This window comes from Scylla paramamosain, chromosome 36 (genome assembly GCF_035594125.1).
Source record: "Scylla paramamosain isolate STU-SP2022 chromosome 36, ASM3559412v1, whole genome shotgun sequence".
NCBI lineage: Eukaryota > Metazoa > Arthropoda > Malacostraca > Decapoda > Portunidae > Scylla > Scylla paramamosain.
Window position 1 is genome coordinate 5641908 of NC_087186.1, and position 23657 is coordinate 5665564.

The window sequence follows — 23657 nt, forward strand, 5'->3', positions numbered from 1 at the left end:
TACGTCAGCTCCCCCATTCAACCCTTGACGTCATTCAGCCCCATATCACCACCACCACCACCACCACCGCCACTCCCGCTACTACTACTACTGCTGCTGCTACTATTTCTGTTGCTGCTGCTACTTGGGTGAAGACTGAGGAGGAGGATAACGAAGAAATAATAGTGGTGGTGGTTGTGATAGTAGTGGTAGTAATAGGAGGAGGAGGAGGAGGAGGAGGAGGAGGAGGAGGAGGAGGAGGAGGAGGAGGAGGAGGAGGAGGAGGATGAGGAGGAGGAGGAGGAGGAGGAGGAGGGTGTTAATTATCATCCATGAAAATCCCTAAATGTAACAACAACAACAACAACAACAACACGATGACGGCGACAACAGCAACAACTAACCACAGACAGACTATTCTTGCATCATGATCAAGATACGAAATAAGCATCAAGTAATTACGAGTGCGTGAACAGGCAAACACAGTCACAGATGGCGTGAATTCAAAACAGAAAGAAAGAAAGGAAGATGAAGAAAAAGAGAAAGAAATAAAGAAGGAAAGAAAAAGAGAAAAGAAGGAAGGAAGGAAGGAAGGAACTGAATAATAAAAAGGAATATCGAGAGCCACAGACAACGTTACCAAGATTTCATGCCACAAATCCATTAACCTTCATATTCTCAAACATTCGGGTGTCTTATCTTGACTACAGTAAACTAAACAAGCCGCTGTGAAAATTAATGGAGCTTTCAAGGGTGTTTTCATGATTCTACTGATAGCCTAACTAGAATCATACACAGTAGAGAAAAAAAACTGTAAAAATCGCATTATTATTATTATTATTATTATTATTATTATTATTATTATTATCATTATTATTATTATGCAAGAGGAACACTGGCCAAGGGCAACGCTATTTACATAAAAAAAAGAAAAAAGGCCCAGTGAGGACCAGTCAAACTACTCCCCCCTAAAAAAAAAAAAAAATAATAAAAAATAAACAAATAAACAAATAAAATAAAATAAATAAATAAATAAACAAATAAAATAAAATAAACAAATAAAAAAATCATCATAATCTTAGTGGCCCTAAAAAAAAAAAAAAAAAAAAAAAAAAAAAAAAAAAAAAAAAAAGCCTAATGAAGACCAAATCGTTTAATCAAGACCTTATAGCGAACAAGTGACGTCTTTTTACCAGCTAAGAACACGGACTTAACAATAAACACACGACGTCCTTTCAGTGTTAAGGACACGGACCTCAGATCTAACAAGTGGCGTCTTTTCAATACATAACGGCAGGTATTGTTTGGGCTCCGTTACCAGAAGCGTGAGGGTAACGGGTACGACATCTGGCGGTGCGTGAAGAAGTGAACGGAACGTGATGAGACGAAGGAAGACGAAGTGACTGGGCGGAAGGAAAGAAGGAAAGAAGGAAAGAGAGTGGGAGAGACGGGGAAGGGGAGGGAATGAGAAGAGAAGAGAAGAGAAGAGAAGAGATGAGAAGAGATGGGAAGAGAAGAGAAGGCAAGAGGAAAGAGGAGGAGGAAGAAAGGAAGAGGGATAGATAGCGAAAAGAGAACGGAGAGACGGATAGGTGGGGAGGAGAAGGGAGGAATGAAGGAAGGGAGAAGAGAGGGGTGGTAGGAAGATGCGAGAGAAAGCTGAGGAAGAAACTGGGAGGAAGGTGAGAGAAATAGGCAGGGAAGTGAGAGGAAGGAAGTGGATAAGAATGATAGGTGGAGAAGGGAACTCATCCACCCTCTCATCCACCTACCTACAACCCATTCATCCATCCATTCATCCACTCACTCTTCCATCCACCCATCCATTTATTCATACATTAATGCATCTACTCATCCACACACCGTTCCATACACACACCAATTCATTTATCCACCATTTACTCGCTCATCTATCCACCCAGCTAAATATCCATCCACAAAACAATTCACCCACCCACTCATCCAACCGAAGGAAGGTGAAGGAAGAAGGGAAGGGAAATATTAGGAAGACAAGACGAAGGAACGGAAAGGAAGACAGGAAAGAGTAGGTAGAAGAGGTGAAGAAGGAAGGAAGGAAGGAAGGAAGGAAGAAGGAAAAGGAAAGAGGACTACATTTATTTATTACAGCGTCTGAATGTGATGGTAAAGATATCGTTGAAAATGTATCCTCTCTCTCTCTCTCTCTCTCTCTCTCTCTCTCTCTCTCTCTCTCTCTCTCTCTCTCTCTCTCCTAGTACTACTGCCCCACATTTCGCAACGCTGAAGAGGAAGGCGAGTGAAAGAAGGGTCTCATTCCTCACACATCCTGTCCTTCTTTCTTTTACTCCTCTTCCTTCTTCTCTCTATCTCTTCTTCCTCTGTTTCATTTTTTATTTTTACTCTCTCTCTCTCTCTCTCTCTCTCTCTCTCTCTCTCTCTCTCTCTCTCTCTCTCTCTCTCTCTCTTCTTCTCTCTTATATTTGTGCTAAAACTTATGTTTTCTAAAATTAATTACACTCTTGCCTCCCCTTTTCTTTCATAACAAAATAATATCTTTCATTCTTCTCTCAAACTGCATTTAAAAATCTTCAGCGTGACAAACAACAACAACAACAACAACAACAACAACAACAACAACAACAACATTAACCTCTACTACTACTAATACTAAACCTAACCTAAACTACTACTAACCTAACCTTACCTTAACTACTACTGACCTAACCTAAACTACTATTACTATTACTACAACTAATACTACTACTAATACGACTAACCTAACCTAAATTACTACTACTACTACCAACCTAACTTAACCAAAACAACGACAACCACCACCACAACCACCACCACCACCACAACCACCACCATTTAACACCAAAATCAAACAAATGAATGAGAGGGTGGAGCCAACACGGCGCTATAGAAAGAAAATGGGAGGGGGAGAAGGAAACTATGAGGAAGAAGAGGGAAGAGATGAAGGGAGAGGAGGGGAGAAGAGAGGGAGAGAGGGATAAAAGCCCCCCGCCCCCCGGACATACTTGCCGCGCCTACTCCCTGATTCACTCCCTTCTGAGAGAGAGAGAGAGAGAGAGAGAGAGAGAGAGAGAGAGAGAGAGAGAGAGAGAGAGAGAGAGAGAGAGAGAGAGAGAGAGAGAGAGAGAGAGAGAGAGAGAGAGAGAGATAAGCAAACATGACTCATTACAGGAAATTAGGCAAGAGGAGGAGGAGGAGGAGGAGGAGGAGGAGGAGGAGGAGGAGGAGGAGGAGGAGGAGGAGGAGGAGGAGGAGGAAAAGATAAAGATGAAGATGAAAATGAAGATGAAGATGATGCAGAAGAAGGGGAGTCGGAGGAGGAAGACGAAAATTATGCTAAAAAAAAAAAAAGGAACTTGAAAGGACGAAGGGAATAAAAAAAAATCAATTAACAAATCAATCACAAAAACGAACAAGTAAACAAACAAGATAAAAAAAAAAAAAGGTTATCAGGTAAGGAAGGCAGCATCATTAAGGGAGGAGGAGGAGGAGGATAGTGATAGGACGAAAGAGAGAGAGAGAGAGAGAGAGAGAGAGAGAGAGAGAGAGAGAGAGAGAGAGAGAGAGAGAGAGAGAGCGACGAGTTATCTAGTTAATCCAGACTTGTACAGTACACTCTCTCTCTCTCTCTCTCTCTTAGGTCAGCCACACCCATATCCCCATTCTTAAGGTCCACCCTGCCCTGCCCTGCCCTACATCCTGCTCTGCTTCTGCCTTGCTGCTCCCTACCCACCCTTCCTGCTGGTGGTTGTGGTGGCGTGCATTTAATCAAGGTAATGGTAATGATGGTAATTCCCCTTGTGTATGATTCATGTTAGATGGAATATATTGTAGGAATGTTGATGTTGTTGTTGTTGTTGTTGTTGTTATGACGAAGGGAAAGCAAGGAGAGTGTGAGTATGTATGTATGTATATTGAGACAGGCAGGCGGGCAAAACGACAGGCAGGGCAGTGGTGTTGTCACGTTCGATCACAAGCCACAAAGACCTCACCAAATCTAATAGACTCTGACTTAGCCTAACATAATTTAACGTTTCCTGACCTAATTAAACTTTGCCTTACCTTACCTAATCTAACATTATCTTAACATAACCTAACTTAATCTAACTTTTCCTAACCTGACCAAACATTACCTCATCCAATCTAATCTTACCAAGCCAAAACCTAACGAAACTAATCTAAACCTAACTTAACCAAACCAAACCAAAACAGACTAACCCGACCCAACCTAACCAAACACAACCTAATTTCTCCTAACCTGACCCTTACCTCATAACCAAACCTAACCGAACCCACACCCACCCAACCCAAAACCAAAGCAAAACAAGTATGACCGAACCAAACGAAACCAGAACCGAGCCGAACCAAACAGCTCTTAAAACTACGAGTACATGAACCCAACACTCCATCTCTACCAAACAAGTGAATCCCAAATTACCACTTAAAGACCCTAAGCAATTTCGCATTTAGAAGAAGCGTAAAGGAAGTGTTACTGCAGCCAAGGTCTATCAAAGCGTCCCCTGTTAACCTTGAAACGGACCTTAAGACAGTGACGGTAGATTTAAGTCAAGCACCAGGTGAACTTAACCTTGATCTCTTTCATAGCCAGAAGTGACAGTGAGAGGTTAAAAGGAGGAAGGGGAAAAGAAGTTAAGTCATCTAGCATAAGACAGAATGACGGTACAAATTAAAGACAAGCGTCAGGTAAACTTGACTCGGCCTTGAAGTCTTTAACAGCCAGAAGCTCCCCTTGACAGTAATGAGTGTAAGACAGTGTGATGGCAGACATTTCAAACGAGCACCACGAAAGCTTGACTCAACTTGACTCAGCCTTCATACCTTTCATAGCCAGAAACTCCGCTGACAGTGAGGAGGAGGAAGGAGGGAGAAAGAAGTTAGTCATCTTAGCATTACTCAGAAACGCGTCCTTGAGAATGAGGAGGTAAGAGGAAGTAGAAAGAAGTTGTTAATGTTTTCAGTAGCTCGAAACTCTGAGACGGAGAAGAGAAGAGTAAGAAGAAATAAATGGATAATGTTTTTAATACCTCGAAACGCCCCCCTCCCACTGAGAGAGAGAGAGAGAGAGAGAGAGAGAGAGAGAGAGAGAGAGAGAGAGAGAGAGAGAGAGAGAGAGAGAGAGAGAGAGAGAGAGAGTTTAACTTTTCTAAGGAGTGAATATGTACGTGGAAGGAAACGAACACACACACACACACACACACACACACACACACACACACACACACACAATCAATACACACACTCACTCACACACACACATTCTACTCAGGTCTCAAATTACTTCTCACAGCACCTCTCACTCACTCACTCACACCTGCTACCCCTCCCCCCCTCTCTCTCTCTCTCTCTAATAACAGGAAGAAATGAACGGGTTTAAAACTCTTATATGTGGTCGTGCTTCCGTTTTTTTTCTTCCTCCCTTCCTTCCTCCTTACCTCATCCTCTCCCCTCGCCTACATTCTTTCCTCTCGCTCCTTTCCTCCTCAGCTCCTTCTCTCTCCTCTTTCTTGCATACCTTTACTCCTTCCTTTCCTCTATCCTTCCTCTCTCCCTCCTTTCCTCCATACCTACATTTTTCCTTCCTTTCCTCCATTTCTTTGTTTCTCCTCTTCTTGTTGCATATTTCTCTCTCTGTCGTTACTTTTTTCGTTTTTTTTTTCCTTCTCTCCACTCATTTTCTTCACAAACATTTTCTATTTTGATTTGCCTGCCTCTCTCTCTCTCTCTCTCTCTCTCTCTCTCTCTCTCTCTCTCTCTCAGGGTCGCTAAAATAATATAAAAGTTCTCATATTCTCGTTATTATCGCGAGCGCACGCACGCAAACACGCACGCACGCACGCACACACACACACACACACACACACACACACACACACACACACACACACACACACACACACACACACACACACACACACGTATATTTCATTACTTGGGAATTTACACTAATTTGCAAGAGAAATATGAGAGAGAGAGAGAGAGAGAGAGAGAGAGAGAGAGAGAGAGAGAGAGAGAGAGAGAGAGAGAGAGAGAGAGAGAGAGAGAGAATGACAAGAGAGGGAAGTTGCAGATTTTACTCTTCCCTTGATCTGTCAACGACCTCCGTCTCTCTCTCTCTCTCTCTCTCTCTCTCTCTCTCTCTCTCTCTCTCTCTCTCTCTCTCTCTCTCATTTTTCACCAATTACTTCTTCCCTTTCTCTTTTATTACTTCGCTTTCTTCTCGTCCATTTACTCTTTCTCACAATCACTCACTCGGAACAGAGAGAGAGAGAGAGAGAGAGAGAGAGAGAGAGAGAGAGAGAGAGAGAGAGAGAGAGAGAGAGAGAGAGAATCACGCCTCCCTGGTAACACTTACGCCTCATCATCCGTCCTAACTATGCCCCACTGGCCGGAAGTAAGTGCTAAGGTGGACGACCAGGTGTAGCAGTGGTAGTAGTAGTAGTAGTAGTAGTAGTAGTAGTAGTAGTAGAAAATAAATCAGATTATATTTCATAACAAAGAAAAAGTTATACACTGCATGAATTAAATATCAAACAGCAACAAAAACAACAACAAATCCGCATTAGATCTTAAATAAACTTAACCACAAATACTGAATTCTCCTTTAGGGTCACGATCTCATAGTAGTAGTAGCAGCAGTAGCAGTAGTAGTAGTAGTAGTAGTAGTAGTAGCACTAGTAGTAGTAGTAGTAGTGAAGTGTGATAAAGCTGATGAAGACAGAACGACCTTGTAAGTCCAGCTATTAAGGGGGGTAAGGGTAACGAGGACGAGGAGGAGGAGGAGGAGGAGGAGGAGGAGGACTAGAATGAGTTAACTTAGTGATGATGGTGGTGGTGATTGTTAATGGTGAGGTGTCTGGTGGTGGTGGTGGTGGTAGTAGTAGTAGTAGTAGTAGTAGTAGTAGTAGTAGTAGTAGTGGTGGTGGTGGGAGACTGAGAAAAATGAGTCACAAGCAGAATGCAAACACGTGACTCACTGACTCACACTTCCAAGGCTCTCTCTCTCTCTCTCTCTCTCTCTCTCTCTCTCTCTCTCTCTCTCTCTCTCTCTCTCTCTCTCAAGCAAACAAGATGCACGGGAACCTCAAAGTCACTAATATTAGCACTGCTTGTGTAAACGCCATCACGACATTTATATTTACTCTCTCTCTCTCTCTCTCTCTCTCTCTCTCTCTCTCTCTCTCTCTCTCTCTCTCTCTCTCGTCGCGTGATCTCTTGTCGTTGCTGGTGGCAGTGATGAGGGTGGGTGAAGGAGTGAAGAGGTCGTGATGGTGATAGTAGTAGTAGTAGTAGTAATAGTAGTAGTAGTAGTAGTAGTAGTAGTAGTAGTAGTAGTGGTGGTGATGGTGGTGGTGGTGGTGGTAGGATGAGGAGGAACATGAGTAAAAAAAGAAGAATGACTACCACCACCATCACCACCACTAACAAAAAAAAAAAAAAGGTGAAAAAAAGAATAATTAGAACAAGAAAGATGAGGAGGAGGAGGAGGAGGAGGAGGAAAGAAAGCAACAATACACAGGAAAATAAATGAAGCATCCTACACGAAAGACAGACAAACAGAAAGGAGGAGGAGGAGGAGGAGGAGGAGGAGGAGGAGGAGGAGGAGGAGGAGGAGGAGACCAACATAAAATAAAAGAAAGACGAGGCACTTTGTGGAAGCAAGCACTACCCAGGAGGAGGAGGAGGAGGAGGAGGAGGAGGAGGAGGAGGAGGAGCATTACACTCACTACTGGCACAACAGCTGGCTCGTGGCACTAAGGAGGAGGTGCCAGGCGTAGGAAGAACAGCCTCCGCCTCCTCCTCCTCTTCTTCTTCCTCCCCCTTATCCTCCTACTCAGTCTCAGCTTCATCTGTTTTTCCTTCATTCTTATCTTCAATGCTCTAGTTCCTCCTCTTCCTCTTCTTTATCATTAGTTCCTCCTCTTCCTCTTCTTTAATAAGTTCTCCTTCTTTCTCCTCTTTTTCTTCCTTCTCTTTATTAATATTACCTTGTTTGGTATTGTAATTTTTCGTCCTCTATTTTCTTCATTATCTTCCTCTTCCAGTTTATTTATTTATTTATTTGTTTTATTCGTTTTCTTTCTGCACTTTTATCCCATTTCCCTGTTCCTTCTTCCTCCTCCTCCTCCTCCTCCTTCTACGTTTTGTCTTTTTATCTACTTCTTTTACTATTTGTCTACTTCTAAACTTTATTCTCCTGTTTCCTTGTCTATTCTCCTCCTCCTCCTCTTTTCATCTTTCTTCCTCCTCCTATCCTTTTACCCATCACCATCTCCCAAACTTCTCTCTCTCTCTCTCTCTCTCTCTCTCTCTCTCTCTCTCTCTCTCTCTCTCTCTCTCTCTCTCTCTTCTTCGTTATCTTTCTTTTCCTCATCTCCTACATTTACTCTCTTCTTCTCTTTCCCACCTTCGACCTCCTCCTCCTTATACATTCTCTTCTCTTCTTCTCTTCTTTCCCACCCTCAACCTCTTCCTCCTTCTCCTCCTCCTCCTCCTCCTCCTTCTCTTCTTCCAAGGGTACGTCACATAAAACGTCCCACCTCCTCCTCCTTCTCCTCCTCCCCTTGGCACTACATCACAGGAGGAGGAGGAGGAGGAGGAGGAGGAGGAGGAGGAGGAGGAGGAGGAGGAGGAGGAGGAGGAGGAGGAATAGCATATTTTTTCAAGAGCAATTAATTTCAGTGACATGCATAGAAGTTAATTAAGTGTACTTTTTAGTGTGTGTGTGTGTGTGTGTGTGTGTGTGTGTGTGTGTGTGTGTGTGTGTGTGTGTGTGTGTGTGTGTGTGTGTGTGTGAAGCGAGTGGGTCAAACGCACACAGAGACTTTCCGTTACGGTCTTTGAATCGTAGGAGAAGGAGGAGGAGGAGGAGAGAAGAGACTCTTATCACATAAAATGCAAAAAAAGAAAAAGAAAACAGTTATGTAAATGTAGAGAGAGAGAGAGAGAGAGAGAGAGAGAGAGAGAGAGAGAGAGAGAGAGAGAGAGAGAGAGAGAGAGAGAGAGAGAGAGAGAGAGAGAGCGCATCACTGTACGTGCACTTTCTCTTACACCTACACACACCTACACACACACACACACACACACACACACACACACACACACGCAAACCAGTTTTCCCTTCTACTGAACCGGTGACCTCTTGACCTCCTGACCTACGTATTACTGGAAGGTCACACTCACAAATCCTAACCTAACTAGAAGAAAGTCAAACCTAACCTTACCTAACCTGACAGGACCAAACTAAACCTGGCCAGACTAAACCAAACCTAACCTAACCAAACCTAACCTACACCTAACCAAACCTAACCTAACCAAACCTAAACCTAACCTAACCAAACCAAACCTGACTTAACCTAACCTAACCAAACCTAACCAAACCTAAACCTAACCTAACCAAACCAAACTTGACTTAACCTAACCTAACCTAACCAAACCTAACCAAACCAAACCTAACCTAAACCTAACCAAACCAAACCAACCCTAACCTAACCTAACCTAACCAAACCTAACCTAACCAAACCAGACTTAACCTAACCTAACCAAACCTAACCTAAACTAACTTAACCTAACCTAAACCTAACTTACCTAACTTTAATAAACTTCGTCTAACCTAATCTACCCCAACAAAACCTTACCTATCCTAAGCTAACTGAACTGACCATAACCTAACTAAACCTAACTACAGTAAATATAGCTTAACTTCGTCTATAACCTAATCTAGCTAAATAAAACCCAACCTAACATAAGCTAACCTAATTAAACTTAAGTCTAACCTAAGCTAACTTAATCGAACTTAACCATTTTTTAATTATGACTTGAGCTGACTGAGAGAGAGAGAGAGAGAGAGAGAGAGAGAGAGAGAGAGAGAGTGAGAGAGAGAGAGAGAGAGAGAGAGAGAGAGGAGAGAGAGAGAGAGAGCGAGACCTTGTGAGTTACTTTGATTGAGGAAGACACCAAATGTGGGAACCTCCTTGACACACACACACACACACACACACACACACACACACACACACACACACCACACACACACACACAAGTTAAATTACAAACACAAAAATGCCTATAATAATAATAATAATAATAATAATAATAATAATAATAATAATAATAATAATAATGTCATCAAAGTATGTTTTTTGCAACGTGAGAGAGAGAGAGAGAGAGAGAGAGAGAGAGAGAGAGAGAGAGAGAGAGAGAGAGAGAGAGGAGAGAGAGAGAGAGGAGAGAGAGAGAGAGAGAGAGAGAGAATTTGCACGTCAGGGGGAAAACGTCTACCATTGTGAGCCCCCAATCCCCCCAACTATCTCTCTCTCTCTCTCTCTCTCTCTCTCTATAAGGCAAAGGTGAAAGGACAGGTGTCAGGAGCAAGGTGATACATGCGTATTGTCAGGAGGAGGAGGAGGAGGAGGAGGAGGAGGAGGAGGAGGAGGAGGAGGGGTGTTTTTCATTTTTCTTACCAAGTTTTCTCATTTCTATATGCATAAGTTTGAAAATGTATGATGTATATTCTTCTTATAACTTTCTTTGCGTGTTGGTGAGGAGTTTGTGACCAATAAAGATTTACATGTTTACCTGTTTATCTATCTGTCTGCCGGTCTGTGTGTCTGTCTGTCTGTGTGCCTGTCTGTCTGTATATCTAAATGTCCATCTATCTATCTGTTCGCCTGTCTACATGTCTATCTATCTATCTGCCTGTCTGTCTGTCTGTCTGTCTGTTTGCATGACTGTCCGTCTGTCTGTCTGTATATTTATAAGTCTATTCATCAGTCTAACAATCCATTCATCTGTCTATTAGTAATACCATTTAATCATCGAAGCAGGCGCTGCATATCTATCTATCCATTTATTTATGTATCTATCTAGCTTTCTATTTATATACATTTTTTATTATATATATGTATGTAGAGTATATATCAACCTAACTATACATTTTTTTTTACCGATACATTAAAATTTTCGGCCATTTACTACAGGAAATTAAACTGAATCACCCTATCTATCTATCTATCTACCTATCTAACCATCCATTTCACTTTTCAGCCATCTACTAAAGGAAATTAAACTGAACTATTCTGTAGCATCCATCAAATCACCACCACCACCATCATCAATCATCAGAAGTGACAAATAATTCATTAACGTGGTAATAAATATGATCATAAACATATATAAAAAATAAAAATAAAGATATAATCAATGTGTCAATAAATGAATATGCCAATCTACGTATTAAAGAAAATAGAAAGAAAATTATCTAACTCACCTATCTGCTGCCTGTCAAATATACCCATCTATCTGTCAGTGTGTGTGTGTGTGTGTACAGAGCCATGTGGGGGCGTCTGAGTGCTGTACGACAAGTTAGGCACCACACGGCAGCCTCAGCTCGCCCCCCTGCCTGGCCCTGCACTAGTTGAGGTCTGAGCGGCCCGGCAGCGAGGCGAGAGCAAGTAGGAGGAGCGCTGAGGGAAAAAGGACCAGAAGGGCGGGTTGTCTGGCGGAGTGACTGGCTGGCAAACCGTTCTTGGTGGAAACGTGAGAGGGAAAAAAAGAGACAGGCCAGTGAAAGATATTAGAGAAACTGTGATAGCACATATTCACACATTTATTCTTTTGCAATAAATATAAATGGAAGTGAATAGGAAATAATGTGACAAAGAAAAATATTAATATGTCACAGTGACCTTTAATACCCAATAGGAAAAAAAAGGAAAGAAAAGTATTCACGTTATATACAAGGTAGTGGAGGAAATTAAATAGACAAATAGTGATAAAAAAAAGTAGCAAGGAAGGGAGCCGGGAAATCAAGAGATACAGTTGTGACTGAGAGGTGCCACAGGAGCCAGAAAGGTTAGTACATGATGAATTAGTGAAGGGTGAACTCAACGGAACTGTCCACCTGATTCCGTTTTCTTTGTGGGTCAAGGAGAAAAACGAGGTCACGTGCGTGTGTGTCTGGATTGCATGACGTGTGACTGCTGTTGTTAATTTCACTGTTGCTACTACTGTAATACTACCAATACTGCTACTACCACCACCACCACCACCACTACTACTACTACTACTACTACTTCAATACTGTTCCTCTTTCTCCCCTTATTACGACTACTGGTGTTGCAACTATTACTACTACTACTTCAATATTTCTCCTCTCTACTATTACTACTACTACTACTACTACAAAATTATTCCTCCTCATCTCCCTCTTCTACTACTATTACTACTACTACTTCAATATTGTTCCTCTTCCTCGTTCCCCTACTACTACTACTACTACTAGTACACTACGAGTATACTTAATACTGTTACCTTCCAATGTGACTACTATTACTACTACCACTACAACTAACTACTACTACTACTACTACTTCTTACATATCTCGTATCTAGAAGGAAAATCAATACATTACCCCTTCCCTTCTTTCCTTTGTTGCTGTTCATATATCATTACCACCACCATCACCACCATCTCCATATATTATAATAATACTAAGTAAATATCATCACCATTACCACCACCACCACCATCACCACCACCACCACCACCACAACAAGGATAACGTTAAAAGAGGTTAAAGATGATGAAATACAAAGAAAAGATAAGAATATAAATAACTTGAGAGAGAGAGAGAGAGAGAGAGAGAGAGAGAGAGAGAGAGAGAGCGAGCGAGCACGCGAAATGCCAAACAAAGGGACAAAGAAAGTGACGTGGGCACAGAGATAGACTGATTGGCGCAAAAATTTAAAGAAAGTAGGCCTAAGCGTGACCTGAATAATAATAATAATAATAATAATAATAATAATAATAATAATAAGAAGAAGAAGAAGAAGAAGAAGAAGAATACATGAAGATAATGATGATAACGATGACTAAGAAAAGCACCATGAGATGAGGAGGAGGAGGAGGAGGAGGAGGAGGAGGAGGAGGAGGAGGAGGAAAATAATGAGGGGAAAAAGACGAACATCAACAGAGAGAGAGAGAGAGAGAGAGAGAGAGAGAGAGAGAGAGAGAGAGAGAGAGAGAGAGAGAGAGCAAAAACACAATGAAATACGACTCCCAACCAACATAAATTCGTCTATTTTACTCCCCCCATGTAATGGTCTCTCCTCACACACACACACACACACACACACAATAGGAAAAAGGCCTAAGGAATTCTCTCTCTCTCTCTCTCTCTCTCTCTCTCTCTTAAGATAAAAAAAACATACGCAGTCCATCCTGTGTGTGTGTGTGTGTGTGTGTGTGTGTGTGTGTGTGTGTGTGTGTACTCAACTGAACTTCCCTTTCACATGATCTCTCTCTCTCTCTCTCTCTCTCTCTCTCTCTCTCTCTCTCTCTCTCTACAGTAGCGTGTCCAAGCACCATTCTGCATGACACAAAAATACACCCCATGAAATTACCTTGACTCCAGTCCTGTAGTAGTAGTAGTAGTAGTAGTAGTAGTAGTAGTAGTAGTAGTAGAGATATAGTACTAGAAGCATAGCAGTAGTAGTAGTAAGGAAGGAGAGAGAGAGAGAGAGAGAGAGAGAGAGAGAGAGAGAGAGAGAGAGAGAGAGAGAGAGAGAGAGAGAGAGAGAGAGAGAAAAGGGCCAGTGTCACGTGATATGATACACTGTAGATGAGGCAGAATGGAGAAAAATACCTCACATGCCACTGTAACTTATTATATGGCAGCACCTCTTCAAAACACTGCTCTTGTATAACCCTGCTCCTGCGCGCACACACACACACACACACACACACACACAGGTCTACCCACTCACACTCACGCCTACACACGTACACAAATATACAGTAATACTCTCTCTATCTCTTACACACACACACACACACACACACACACACACACACACACACACACACACACACACACACACGTACACAAATATATAGCAATAATCTCTCTCTCTCTCTCTCTTCTACACACACACACACACACACACACACACACACACACGCGACAGGAAATAATTACTATATTAATAGTAAATCTTCTTTCTCTATATATTTTTTCACCAGTAAAGTTCATACAAGGTTGATGTTTCTGTCAGTAGTAGTAGTAGTAGTGGTGGTAGTAGTAGTAGTAGTAGTAGTAGTAGTAGTAGTAGTAGTAGTAGTAGTAGTAGTAATAATAATAATAATAATAATAATAATAATAATAATAATAATAATAATAATTATAATCTTTCTCAGATATGGATGCTCAACCTGCCACCACCACCACCACCACCACCACCACCACCACAACCCTATGGAGGAGACTACTGCCCTTGTTTCTGCTCATCCCTTCAGGTAATAGTGCGCTCTCTCTCTCTCTCTCTCTCTCTCTCTCTCTCTCTCTCTCTCTCTCTCTCTCTCTCTCTCTCTCTCTCTCTCATCACCTTGCAATATTGTCATTTTTTTTCTCTTTTTGTTACTCCTTCCTTCTCACCTCACTTATCATCAGAAACTCTTGTTATCTCTTTTCATTATTTTTTATCTTCTTCCTATCCCCTATTCTTCTCATTATTACTATTATCACTACTTCTACTATCATTAATGTTGTATGATTACTTGAGAATGACTAATTTATTTCTTCATGCATTTATTCTTTGCCTTGAAACTCCCTTGACATTTACTTCTTTACCTTGACCTGTTCTGAGTACTGTCACCACAGGGCACATCATTAAGTATGCACACCACCACTATGCACAACAGTCACACTATCCAACACCAATTTCTATGTTATTTTCATGCATTTTTTATGACCCCATGTATATTTTTGAGACTACATACTTCTGTCACTCAATTTTATCTCTCTAGCTTCTATTCTTTATTGCTTTGGGCTCTCAGAAGATCTATTTTCAAAGGGATTCTCATTAGTGTTTTCTTTCCCATTGGTTGAGTAGTTTTTGTTGATCTTTTCACTGCAACACCAAACAACTAGCAGCACCAGAAGCAATGCGTGAAGTCTTTATAGGCACCTACATGAAAGTTAGTGACAAAAAAAAAATACATTTTCCAATTCATTTCCAGTTCAAAGATTGGATTTGGCTGTAGAACAAGTAAAGATGTCTTAGAGTGACTGGTAATTAGGGAAAGGTGTACCAGGTGGCAGTCAAAGGGTTAAACTATTACTAGAATTATAAAAACATCCTTGAAAACCTCAATAATTTCCACCAAAGCCTGTTGAAAGTAACAGAAAATGTTCCTTTCTTTATGTATGAGGATGATAGTGGAAGTAGGCAGGTATGTTTCATGTAGGGACTGCCATTTGTAGGCATGATAACTTCTTGGAACTTCCCTTATTTTCTTATGTCAAGTTCTTCAGTAATTCTATGCAAGGGTAACCATTTCTGTGATTTCATAATGTGCTTGTTTCTTTATTTCCACTTGCTTCAGTTTGCTCTTAAGTCTTTCATTATTTCATGCACTAGAAACCACAAACTCTTGATGAACATTGACAAGAAAGAAAAACAAAGGAATTAAAAGGATAGATTTAGCAGTTTTTAGTGAGTATAATGCTTAGAGATAGCTGTGGAGCAAGAAGAAAGACATCAGGATGATTAATGATTAGGGAAGGCCATACCAGATCATAGAAAAGTGTTAAGTATTTATGTCTTGTAATAAAGTGATGACAATGGAATCAATAGAAGAGTTGTGAATCTGCCTCACAATGGTGAAATAATGGAGAGGAGTGGGTGGTGAATCTGTCCTGTAGTGATGAAGTAATGGTGACAATGTGCTTATGTTACTTTACTTCCACTTGCCTCAGTCTGTCCTTCAGTAACTAATGCCAGCCTGTGCAATGCCTGCAGCGTGTGCCATCCGCTGCTATGAGTGTGTGCACAACAATCAGCGGGTGAAGCGACACAACAGATTTGTGTACCCGTGCTCAGAGTTTGATGACTCCGAACGCTACATCATGGATTGCCCGGACTCCAAAATGTGCATCTACCAGAGGATAACACTGCCTCTTTCCTCAGGTGTGTATGTGTGTGTGTGTGTGTGTGTGTGTGTTTTTCATGTTTTAGTTGTGTTTAATGTGTTTAGTGCAAGAGTGATTTATTGGACCTTGTTAGTTATGTATCAGAATTATGCTGTGTCCTGTGTGTTGTGGTCAGTAAAATATCTATCTATATATCTGTGTGTAAAGGATCTGAGTAAACAGTGACACCTTCAAATGTCTTCTCAAGAATGTGTCATGGAATGTTTATACAAAGGGCAGCCTGAAACAGCTAGCCCAACCTCACCCTCATCTCACCACTACAGGTAAGATCCACGTTACCACCATGGACGGCTGCACCCCTAACATCACCAGCCAGGCACGGTATGCTGAGGCTCGTCTAGTCAAGTCGGGGTGCATCACACAACACAGCGCTGAGAGGCCCCCTTCCTCAGAATACTGTTACTGTGACTACAACCTGTGTAATACTGCATCTTTGACCTCTGTGTCCCTGGTTGTGTCTATGCTTCCTCTCTTAGCTGTATCTTTTCAATGGATGCTACAGGATACTTGATGACTACAATGTTGGTAACCTTAAGTAAATATCTGAAGAAAATACCTAAGTTACTATTTCTCTTGTTATTTTAAATGAAGGCTATTAGTTTAAGGCTTCACATGGACCAAATACTAAAGTTACTCCTCCTTTTGTTGTGTCAAGAGAGGAGTATCATTGTAAATATTTCATCTCTGCTTTGTTGTTCTACTTAATTCCTGTCATTATACCCTGTCCATCATCTTCCTCATTTGCACTTAAGTCTTATCTCTATGTGCTTTGAGTGATGCGAATCATCATAACACTTCATCCTTGTTATATTGTTCTACTTAAGTTCCTTCCATACTACTCATGGTCATTATCTTCATCACCATCTAGATTTATGTCTCATCTCTACAAGTCATACAACATTTAGTCCACTAAGAATACCTGTGAATGTTAAGTGTAAGAAGTATCTAACATTTTTGCTATATCTTTAAGCTGCTCACTGCCCTTATTAAAAACTGGGAACAATTTAAGTAACAATACAATTCCTAACAATTTTGTAATCCCTATTAAAACAACCAGACCACAAACATTTTAAATTACAATATGATTACTACACCTTTTTGTAATCCATCTTATTAAAACAACCAGACCAGGAACTTTGTAAATAACATGATTACTACTCCTTTTAGCAATCCTTACCCAAATAGCTACCACAGTGACATAACAGATATGAGTAATACTTTAGCAATGCACTGGGCACTGAGCAAACAAACCACCTCCTTGGCAAGACTAACGCAGGATTGGGACAAAGAACTAATGTGATATGACAGTCAAGGCCGGCTAAACATCCACTCAGGCCTTGGTGACATGTGGCCTAATTGGTAATGTGTCAGATTCACATGTTTATCTAGAGTGACCTGTCCAGAGTTCAATCTCCAGTGACTGCCTCTCAGGGTTAGTGCAATATGCTGTCTTTGATTAATTCCTTTAGTGTTTCTATGATGCTTTAAAGAAGGAATGACAGGGATAATGATTGGGTGACTGACTGATTTGGAGGTGCCAGGGAAAAGGGTTAAATTAATAATGCCTCAAAGCCTTCACTGCTATACATATTTTCCCTTTCAATACCTGTAACTTATGAGACACTATTTTTATGCTAAGTTCTTATAAGTATTTAGCATAAAACAACAAAATGAACCTGTTTTCTCTCTTTTCTCCCCTGTGTCTCTATGCAAACCATTTTCACAATGCTAGGAAGGTTAAGGAAGGATGACTGCGGCAATGAGAGGCTTAAAAGAGGGGGTATGACTGATAATGACTGACTGGTTAACTGACTCACTGATTGTAACTCTCATTGTTATTTGGCACACCTTTCCTTAATTACTGTCAGCTCTGAGGCATCTTTTCATGTTCCACAGCCACCTCTGGACACTGTACTGCCTAGAAATTGCAAAACCTATTTTCTTTTATCCCTTTTTTCTTGATGATGCTTATAAAGACACCAAACATTGCTCTGAGCGTGTGAATTGTTACATATCACAGGGATGTGTATAACTAATACTGCCTCAAGGCTTTCAATGATGATGTGAGGGCAAGTCATTGATACTTAATGACTGACAGGTTAACTGACTGGCATCAAGATGCACTGGAATTGGGTAAAGCCAGTGCTGTCTCAAGGCTTTCATCACATCACTACACAGCTTTAGGGGGAAAAAGTGGTCATGCTAGTTTAGCCACTGGTTCTGGTCAAAAACAAACAGGTTACTTGTGTAGGCCAGGAGGTTAGTGGTGCATGATAAAAATAAATAAATAAGCAATCATTAACTTGAATATTCCTCCCACTAAGGGACATCTTAATGCTGGAGGTTAGTGTGCCATGACAAATATGTGAATAAGTAAACAAGAACCCATCCCGCCATCGAGGGACTCCTTAATGGTAAAGTTCAAAGATTTGTGTACTGACTGTGATATTACTGAATTCTTGTTGCAATGATGCTATTTGTAATGTGGTGTGATGTACAATAAACAATGAAGAATATTTTGTGTATGAGTCACACTGTACTGTCATACATTGTACATGGTGGAGATTCAAGGCCTGATACAGAGATACAAGTCAGGAGGAGAAGATGAAGATGAAGATGAAGATGAAGATGAAGAAGAAGAAGAAGAAGAAGAAGAAGAAAGAAAGAAAAAAATTGTATCATGTAGTTTACATGATGGAATTCAAGTAGATAAATACAAAGAAGCAAACACCAGGGACCTTGTATGAGATAAGAAACTGTGTAGTCTGAATGGCACAATTAGGGTAAATAGATATAAGACAAGTAAACATGGACCTGACTGATCCAAAGACAAAAAACAGATAGACAAAAAAAAAAAAAAAAAAAAAAAAAAAAAAAAAAAAAAAAAATCTAATTTCCATGACACACTTCCTTAGCTTAACCTACTTTACTGTGGAGAGAATTACTATGGGGAAATCTTATGAGTGGAAAGTTGGAAAGTTTGTGGGTATGACTGCTTTGGAGAGAACCTGAGGTATGTAGGTCCCATATACAAAATATAGTAGAATCAAGTACCTCACTAACTGTAAATAAATGCACTCTCTCCACCGACCTGAGCATCAAGGTAAGACTAGATTACTTCCCTTAAGTAAAGGCAACATGACTGTTTGTTCCCCCAACACAAAACAGTGGAATCAAGCACTTCCCCTACATGACAACAAGACCCCTCTATCTTCCAACCTGAGTATTAACACAGATAAGATTACCTCCCTTAGGCAAAAGTAACTGATTTCTATTTGTTCCCCAATATAAAAGAGTGAAGTTACTCTTTCCTTTGACCTGAGCATCAAAGCAAACAAGAATATTTCCTCCTTTACATAGAGGCAACACAATAAAAGATTTAATCCATTGCAAGATATTCATGTAAAATCACTTTCTCCTTCCACATGAATGTTAAACCAGATAAGACTGTTTCCTTTATGTTAAGGTGGCACTGATCCAATCCCATCCACAAAAGATAACACTTCCGAGTTAGAATTAAAAGAAGAGACAGGAAGGAACAGATTTCCAAGTAGAGTGGTAAATGAAAGAAACAGATTCAGTAATCAGATTGCTAGTACTGAGTCATTAGGAGGCTTTAAAGGAAGATTAGACAAATTTATGGATGAGGATGATAGGTGGAAATAGGTGGATATGTTTCATACAGGGACTACCACATGTAGGCCTGATGACTTCTTGCAGCTTTCCTTATTTTCTTATGTTCTTATCTACTACAGGACAATATAATCACTCTTTGTACTTACCTGGGCATCATACTCAATGAGGTACAGGAAGACCACATCCTCACGCTGCAGCCTGATGGCAGCGTGCAAGGGGTGACTGGTTTTAGATTTGAACATGGTGTACAGGAGTGGTGCTGTCATGTGAGAGAAGTCCTCTGGGGTGAAGTCATTCTGTCAGGAGGAGAGGAGATTGACTGAGTGGTTGTTTGATTGACTAATAGTTTAAGGTGCCACAATCAGAGGGTTATATGGTGCTAAAAACGAAGGCTGGGTTTTTAATAGTAAATTAAGTTAAAGAATCAGATATGATGGAAACTGAACTGATAATCAAACAAGGTCTGTGTAGCTATTCACTACTTTATGTCTTTAGTTTAATATTAATTTAGTGGAGAATAGAGGCAGTATAATGGAGACATGTGTTAAAATGAAACTGGATGAGAAAAAAAAAAAAAAATGCTACTTCCCAAAACATGAATAGAAAATGAAATTTCAATCAACGATATTCCGATGATAACTGAACACTCCTTTACAGCTGTTCAATTGACAGAAAGATGGAGGAGCTGCTTGGCAAAGAACTCCAGGTGGTGATGAGCATGGTGAATGCTTACCCAATGTGTTGAGATGAGTGTGGAGCAGTGGTCTCTCAGTGTCTGAGCCCCAATCTCCTCTGCTGTTGTGTAGAGGCGGACACAGTTCCTTACCGTCACCCACCCCATCAGGGCCTTCTCACACCTGTTGTAATGACAAAAGTTACTGTTAACACCACAGTGAATCTATCCACATCATAAAATTACAGAAGAGGAGGTTTCCAGTTTACTTGCTCCATCCCTTCTAGTTGCCTTCTTATGTTAAGTAGTAAGTATCATACCTGCCACAGAGGGTACAGCCAAGCCATGTCTCCCATATCACATGCCCAAAATATAAAAAATACAAAAAATACTCCCATAAAACTAAAGCAAATTAAATTAACAGCAAGAAAGTCAAATATAATTCAAGAAGTTACAATGAAAAGATAAAGATGTGAGTTGTAGTAGTACCTCTTCATGAGTGGGAGGAGAGAGAAAGATGCAGCTGCCCTCATGAGGTTAAGGGTGAAGGTGTGGTCCTTGAGAAGGCTGACTTGATCTGTGTAGACCCATTGCAGCACAGCCTCTCCCACCTCCTCCTCCAGTCCTGTCCAGTCTGCACAACAAATGAAAGAGTTAATGTAAAATATTAACAATCAGTTAACATCTACAGATCTTTTCTGATGATTATCTGAGCATTACAGAACCTATCCAATCTGTCACACAGCTGATGTTACCAATTTAAACTGTATGACAACTGCAAGCTCTTTGCCAAGTGATTCCAAATTATATCAAAACTGCTGTGAAGAAATGCATAGTCTTTGCTTAGTGTACATTATAAAGTCAAGAACAGGTCTTGTCAACAGGGCAGTCATGTAACACAGCAGGTCCCTCACCCAGACTGTCCACCTCCGCCAGGGTTGACACACCCCAGTTATCACTGCGAGCTGCCAACACAAAGCGGTGTGCCCGAATGTCTCGGCTGCTCAGGCGGACAATCATGTCGCTGTATTTTTCCTGCAAAACATAATAATGACCGCTCAGTGGAGACTTGCGAGGCCAAACAAGAACTTCCTACGATAAAGCAACCAGTGTTGAGTATAAATACCAGTAAAAACTACACTATCTGATAGCACAGTGTGTCAAGCAAGGTATATTTGGTCAGAATATTATATAGGGAATAGGATAGTGATGATGAAGAGGAAGAGGAGGAGGAGGAGAGGGGAAAAACAAGTTCATAATATATTACAGTTCTTAAATAAATTATCAAAATAAAAGAAGAAAAAATTAAAGGAAATCACATCACCTGTAACATTATATTCAAGATCAAAGGTGCTTGCCACCCACCTTGTCATAAAGGTTTGCCACAAAGCGAAGGAGTCGGGTCACGAAGGAGTCCTCTCCCTCAGGACTCTGGCAGCCAGCAGTGGCGATGGCATGCTGCTGCTCCAAGGTGGTGTAGCGCTCCTGTAGGCGAACATACTGCTCACGTAGTAGGGACAGGTGCTGCTGCAGCTTCCCTACTTCTGTGGACAGGACACTACTGTTAGCATCAATGTCATCACTGCTAATGTCACTATCATCATCATTAATATGGATCACATGAAGATCAGCCACTGTGGGTTAATACAGAATCACACTCATCTCACTTTGAAACAATTATTTTCTGGTTGACAAGTAATGTTGTGTAGTAATTTACTGTTATCAAGGTTGTTATTTATTTTCCTAACCTAACCTAATGTGTCACTTTCAGTCTCCTAACTCATTTAAATAGTGACACCACTAGATGCTAACCAAAAACCAGTCAGTGTCAGTGATCGCCTAGAACTGACTGGTATAGTGTCAGACTTGCATGCTTCCTGTAAGTGGTCTGTCAGGTTTGAGCTATGTCTCTTGAGGCCAATGCATCCTGCCTTCAATTTTTTTTTTTTTTAAAGTTTTTATATATCCAGTACAGCAGGGTATGGCATCTTAAGACTAAACTACCTTGTATACCAGATTCTAAGTATATTTTCCCTTCTACTAATTGTTCAGTATTGCCTAACATGGTATTTCTGCTGTGCTCTGAGTAAGTACATATTATGAAACACATTGTCCTCTCACCAAGATTAATTTCAAAGCTCACAGAGATAATTAGTTTAGTTTTAATGAGTGTTTTTCAATGTCTTTTTCTTTCACAGAATCCTTGTTAAACAATCATCAAATCCACGAACACCCCTTACTTAACCCATTAACGTCCATTAAAACATGTTAAAAGCTAATTAAGATGCCGAGATGTTTAGACAATATTCTGGTCATTAATTCCCGGCAGACCGGCGAGCATGAGTCACTAAGTAGTGTAGCGGCGAGTACTCCCTCCCTCCTTGCCGTGATGGTGCAAACTTAGCCTGCTTGACATAACCTTGAGATGCCCACAAGCCTTCAATAACAACACTTGCCCTTTACCTCATACCTTTATTTCAGGCCCTTAACAAACGTATTAACTTGTGTTTCTCCTAAAGCCTAACCAACGTGCTGCACGGCCCACCTGTCATGTGATCCTGAGTGCAAAGGTGTGACGGGAATGAGAAAATGGGAGGCGGGATGACAGCCAAGCTCTCTCTTGTTACACTAATTCATTGTGCCTGATTTACTCACATATCCTAAGTATTATAAAACCTAGTGTGCTGAGGGTGCGCCAGTGTGTGTTGGGGTAGTCTAGGGTATGTATATAGGGTATTACCGTCACTGGCTGCCATGAACTCAGGTCTCTTAAATCCGTCACGGGACGCCCAGCTGTGTTGTCATTCGGCCCGCCCTCTGCTGCTCCCTTCACTACCGTACGCACATCCCATATTGTAGAGATCGAGTATTTATTTCCTTAATATTCCTTCTTTACACCTTAGAAGTATCCATAAAATAGAGATAAATTTAAATAGACAAAGTGTTATCGTAATTCTTATTTCTACAGAGACATTATATTATCAGTTTGGCGGAAAAATTTCGCACGTTCGTGCCAAACTGTTTAACAGATCAAAAACACGCAAAAATAAAAACAAATAAATAAATAATAAATAAATAATTAAGTAAAAAATAAGAAAGTGTAATTGTATTAATAATGCGATTTATAAACCCCCATCCATTTTATGAGTTCAAAATTATAGTACTCTTAGACCATACTATTTCATAAATCAAGAAGAATGAATTAAACATTTTATTAAAAGTTTTATATTACCAGTTTAACTTCTAAAACCCTTAATGTTCCTGCTGCCTCACAGGGAAGTCTCCTACAAGCATGACATACCGCTTCACACTCCATGTGTCATCGTTTCAGCCTTCTTTGGCCT

General features: G+C 40.7%; 2 protein-coding genes across 3 annotated transcripts in view; one reads left to right on the plus strand and one right to left on the minus strand.

Moving 5' to 3' along the window:
* The window catches only part of LOC135090862 (rabankyrin-5-like), a 40913-nt gene extending 17751 nt beyond the window's left edge, over positions 1–23162 (minus strand). For both annotated transcript variants that reach the window (XM_063987986.1, XM_063987985.1), the window contains exons 1-6: positions 23054–23162; positions 21679–21857; positions 21228–21348; positions 20803–20947; positions 20374–20497; positions 19787–19936 (exon numbers count right to left, since the gene is read on the minus strand). In XM_063987986.1, coding sequence (XP_063844056.1) covers positions 19787–19936; positions 20374–20497; positions 20803–20947; positions 21228–21348; positions 21679–21857; positions 23054–23069 — 735 coding nt within the window. In that variant the 5' untranslated portion in view covers positions 23070–23162. The remainder of the gene's footprint in view (positions 1–19786; positions 19937–20373; positions 20498–20802; positions 20948–21227; positions 21349–21678; positions 21858–23053) is intronic.
* Positions 11345–18520, plus strand: LOC135090863 (uncharacterized). The gene is made up of 4 exons (XM_063987987.1): positions 11345–11865; positions 14210–14308; positions 15814–15981; positions 16268–18520. The coding sequence occupies exons 2-4, from the start codon at positions 14212–14214 to the stop codon at positions 16513–16515; spliced, it is 513 nt and encodes a 170-aa protein (XP_063844057.1). The 5' UTR covers positions 11345–11865; positions 14210–14211; the 3' UTR covers positions 16516–18520.
* Positions 23163–23657: the final 495 nt, after the last annotated feature.

Coding starts and splice junctions, on each gene's coding strand:
- LOC135090863 (XM_063987987.1), top strand. CDS start 14,212: ATGGATGCTCAACCTGCCACCACCACCACCACCACCACCACCACCACC. Junction 14,309..15,813: donor GTTTCTGCTCATCCCTTCAG/GTAATAGTGCGC, acceptor CAATGCCTGCAG/CGTGTGCCATCCGCTGCTAT. Junction 15,982..16,267: donor AACACTGCCTCTTTCCTCAG/GTGTGTATGTGT, acceptor TCACCACTACAG/GTAAGATCCACGTTACCACC.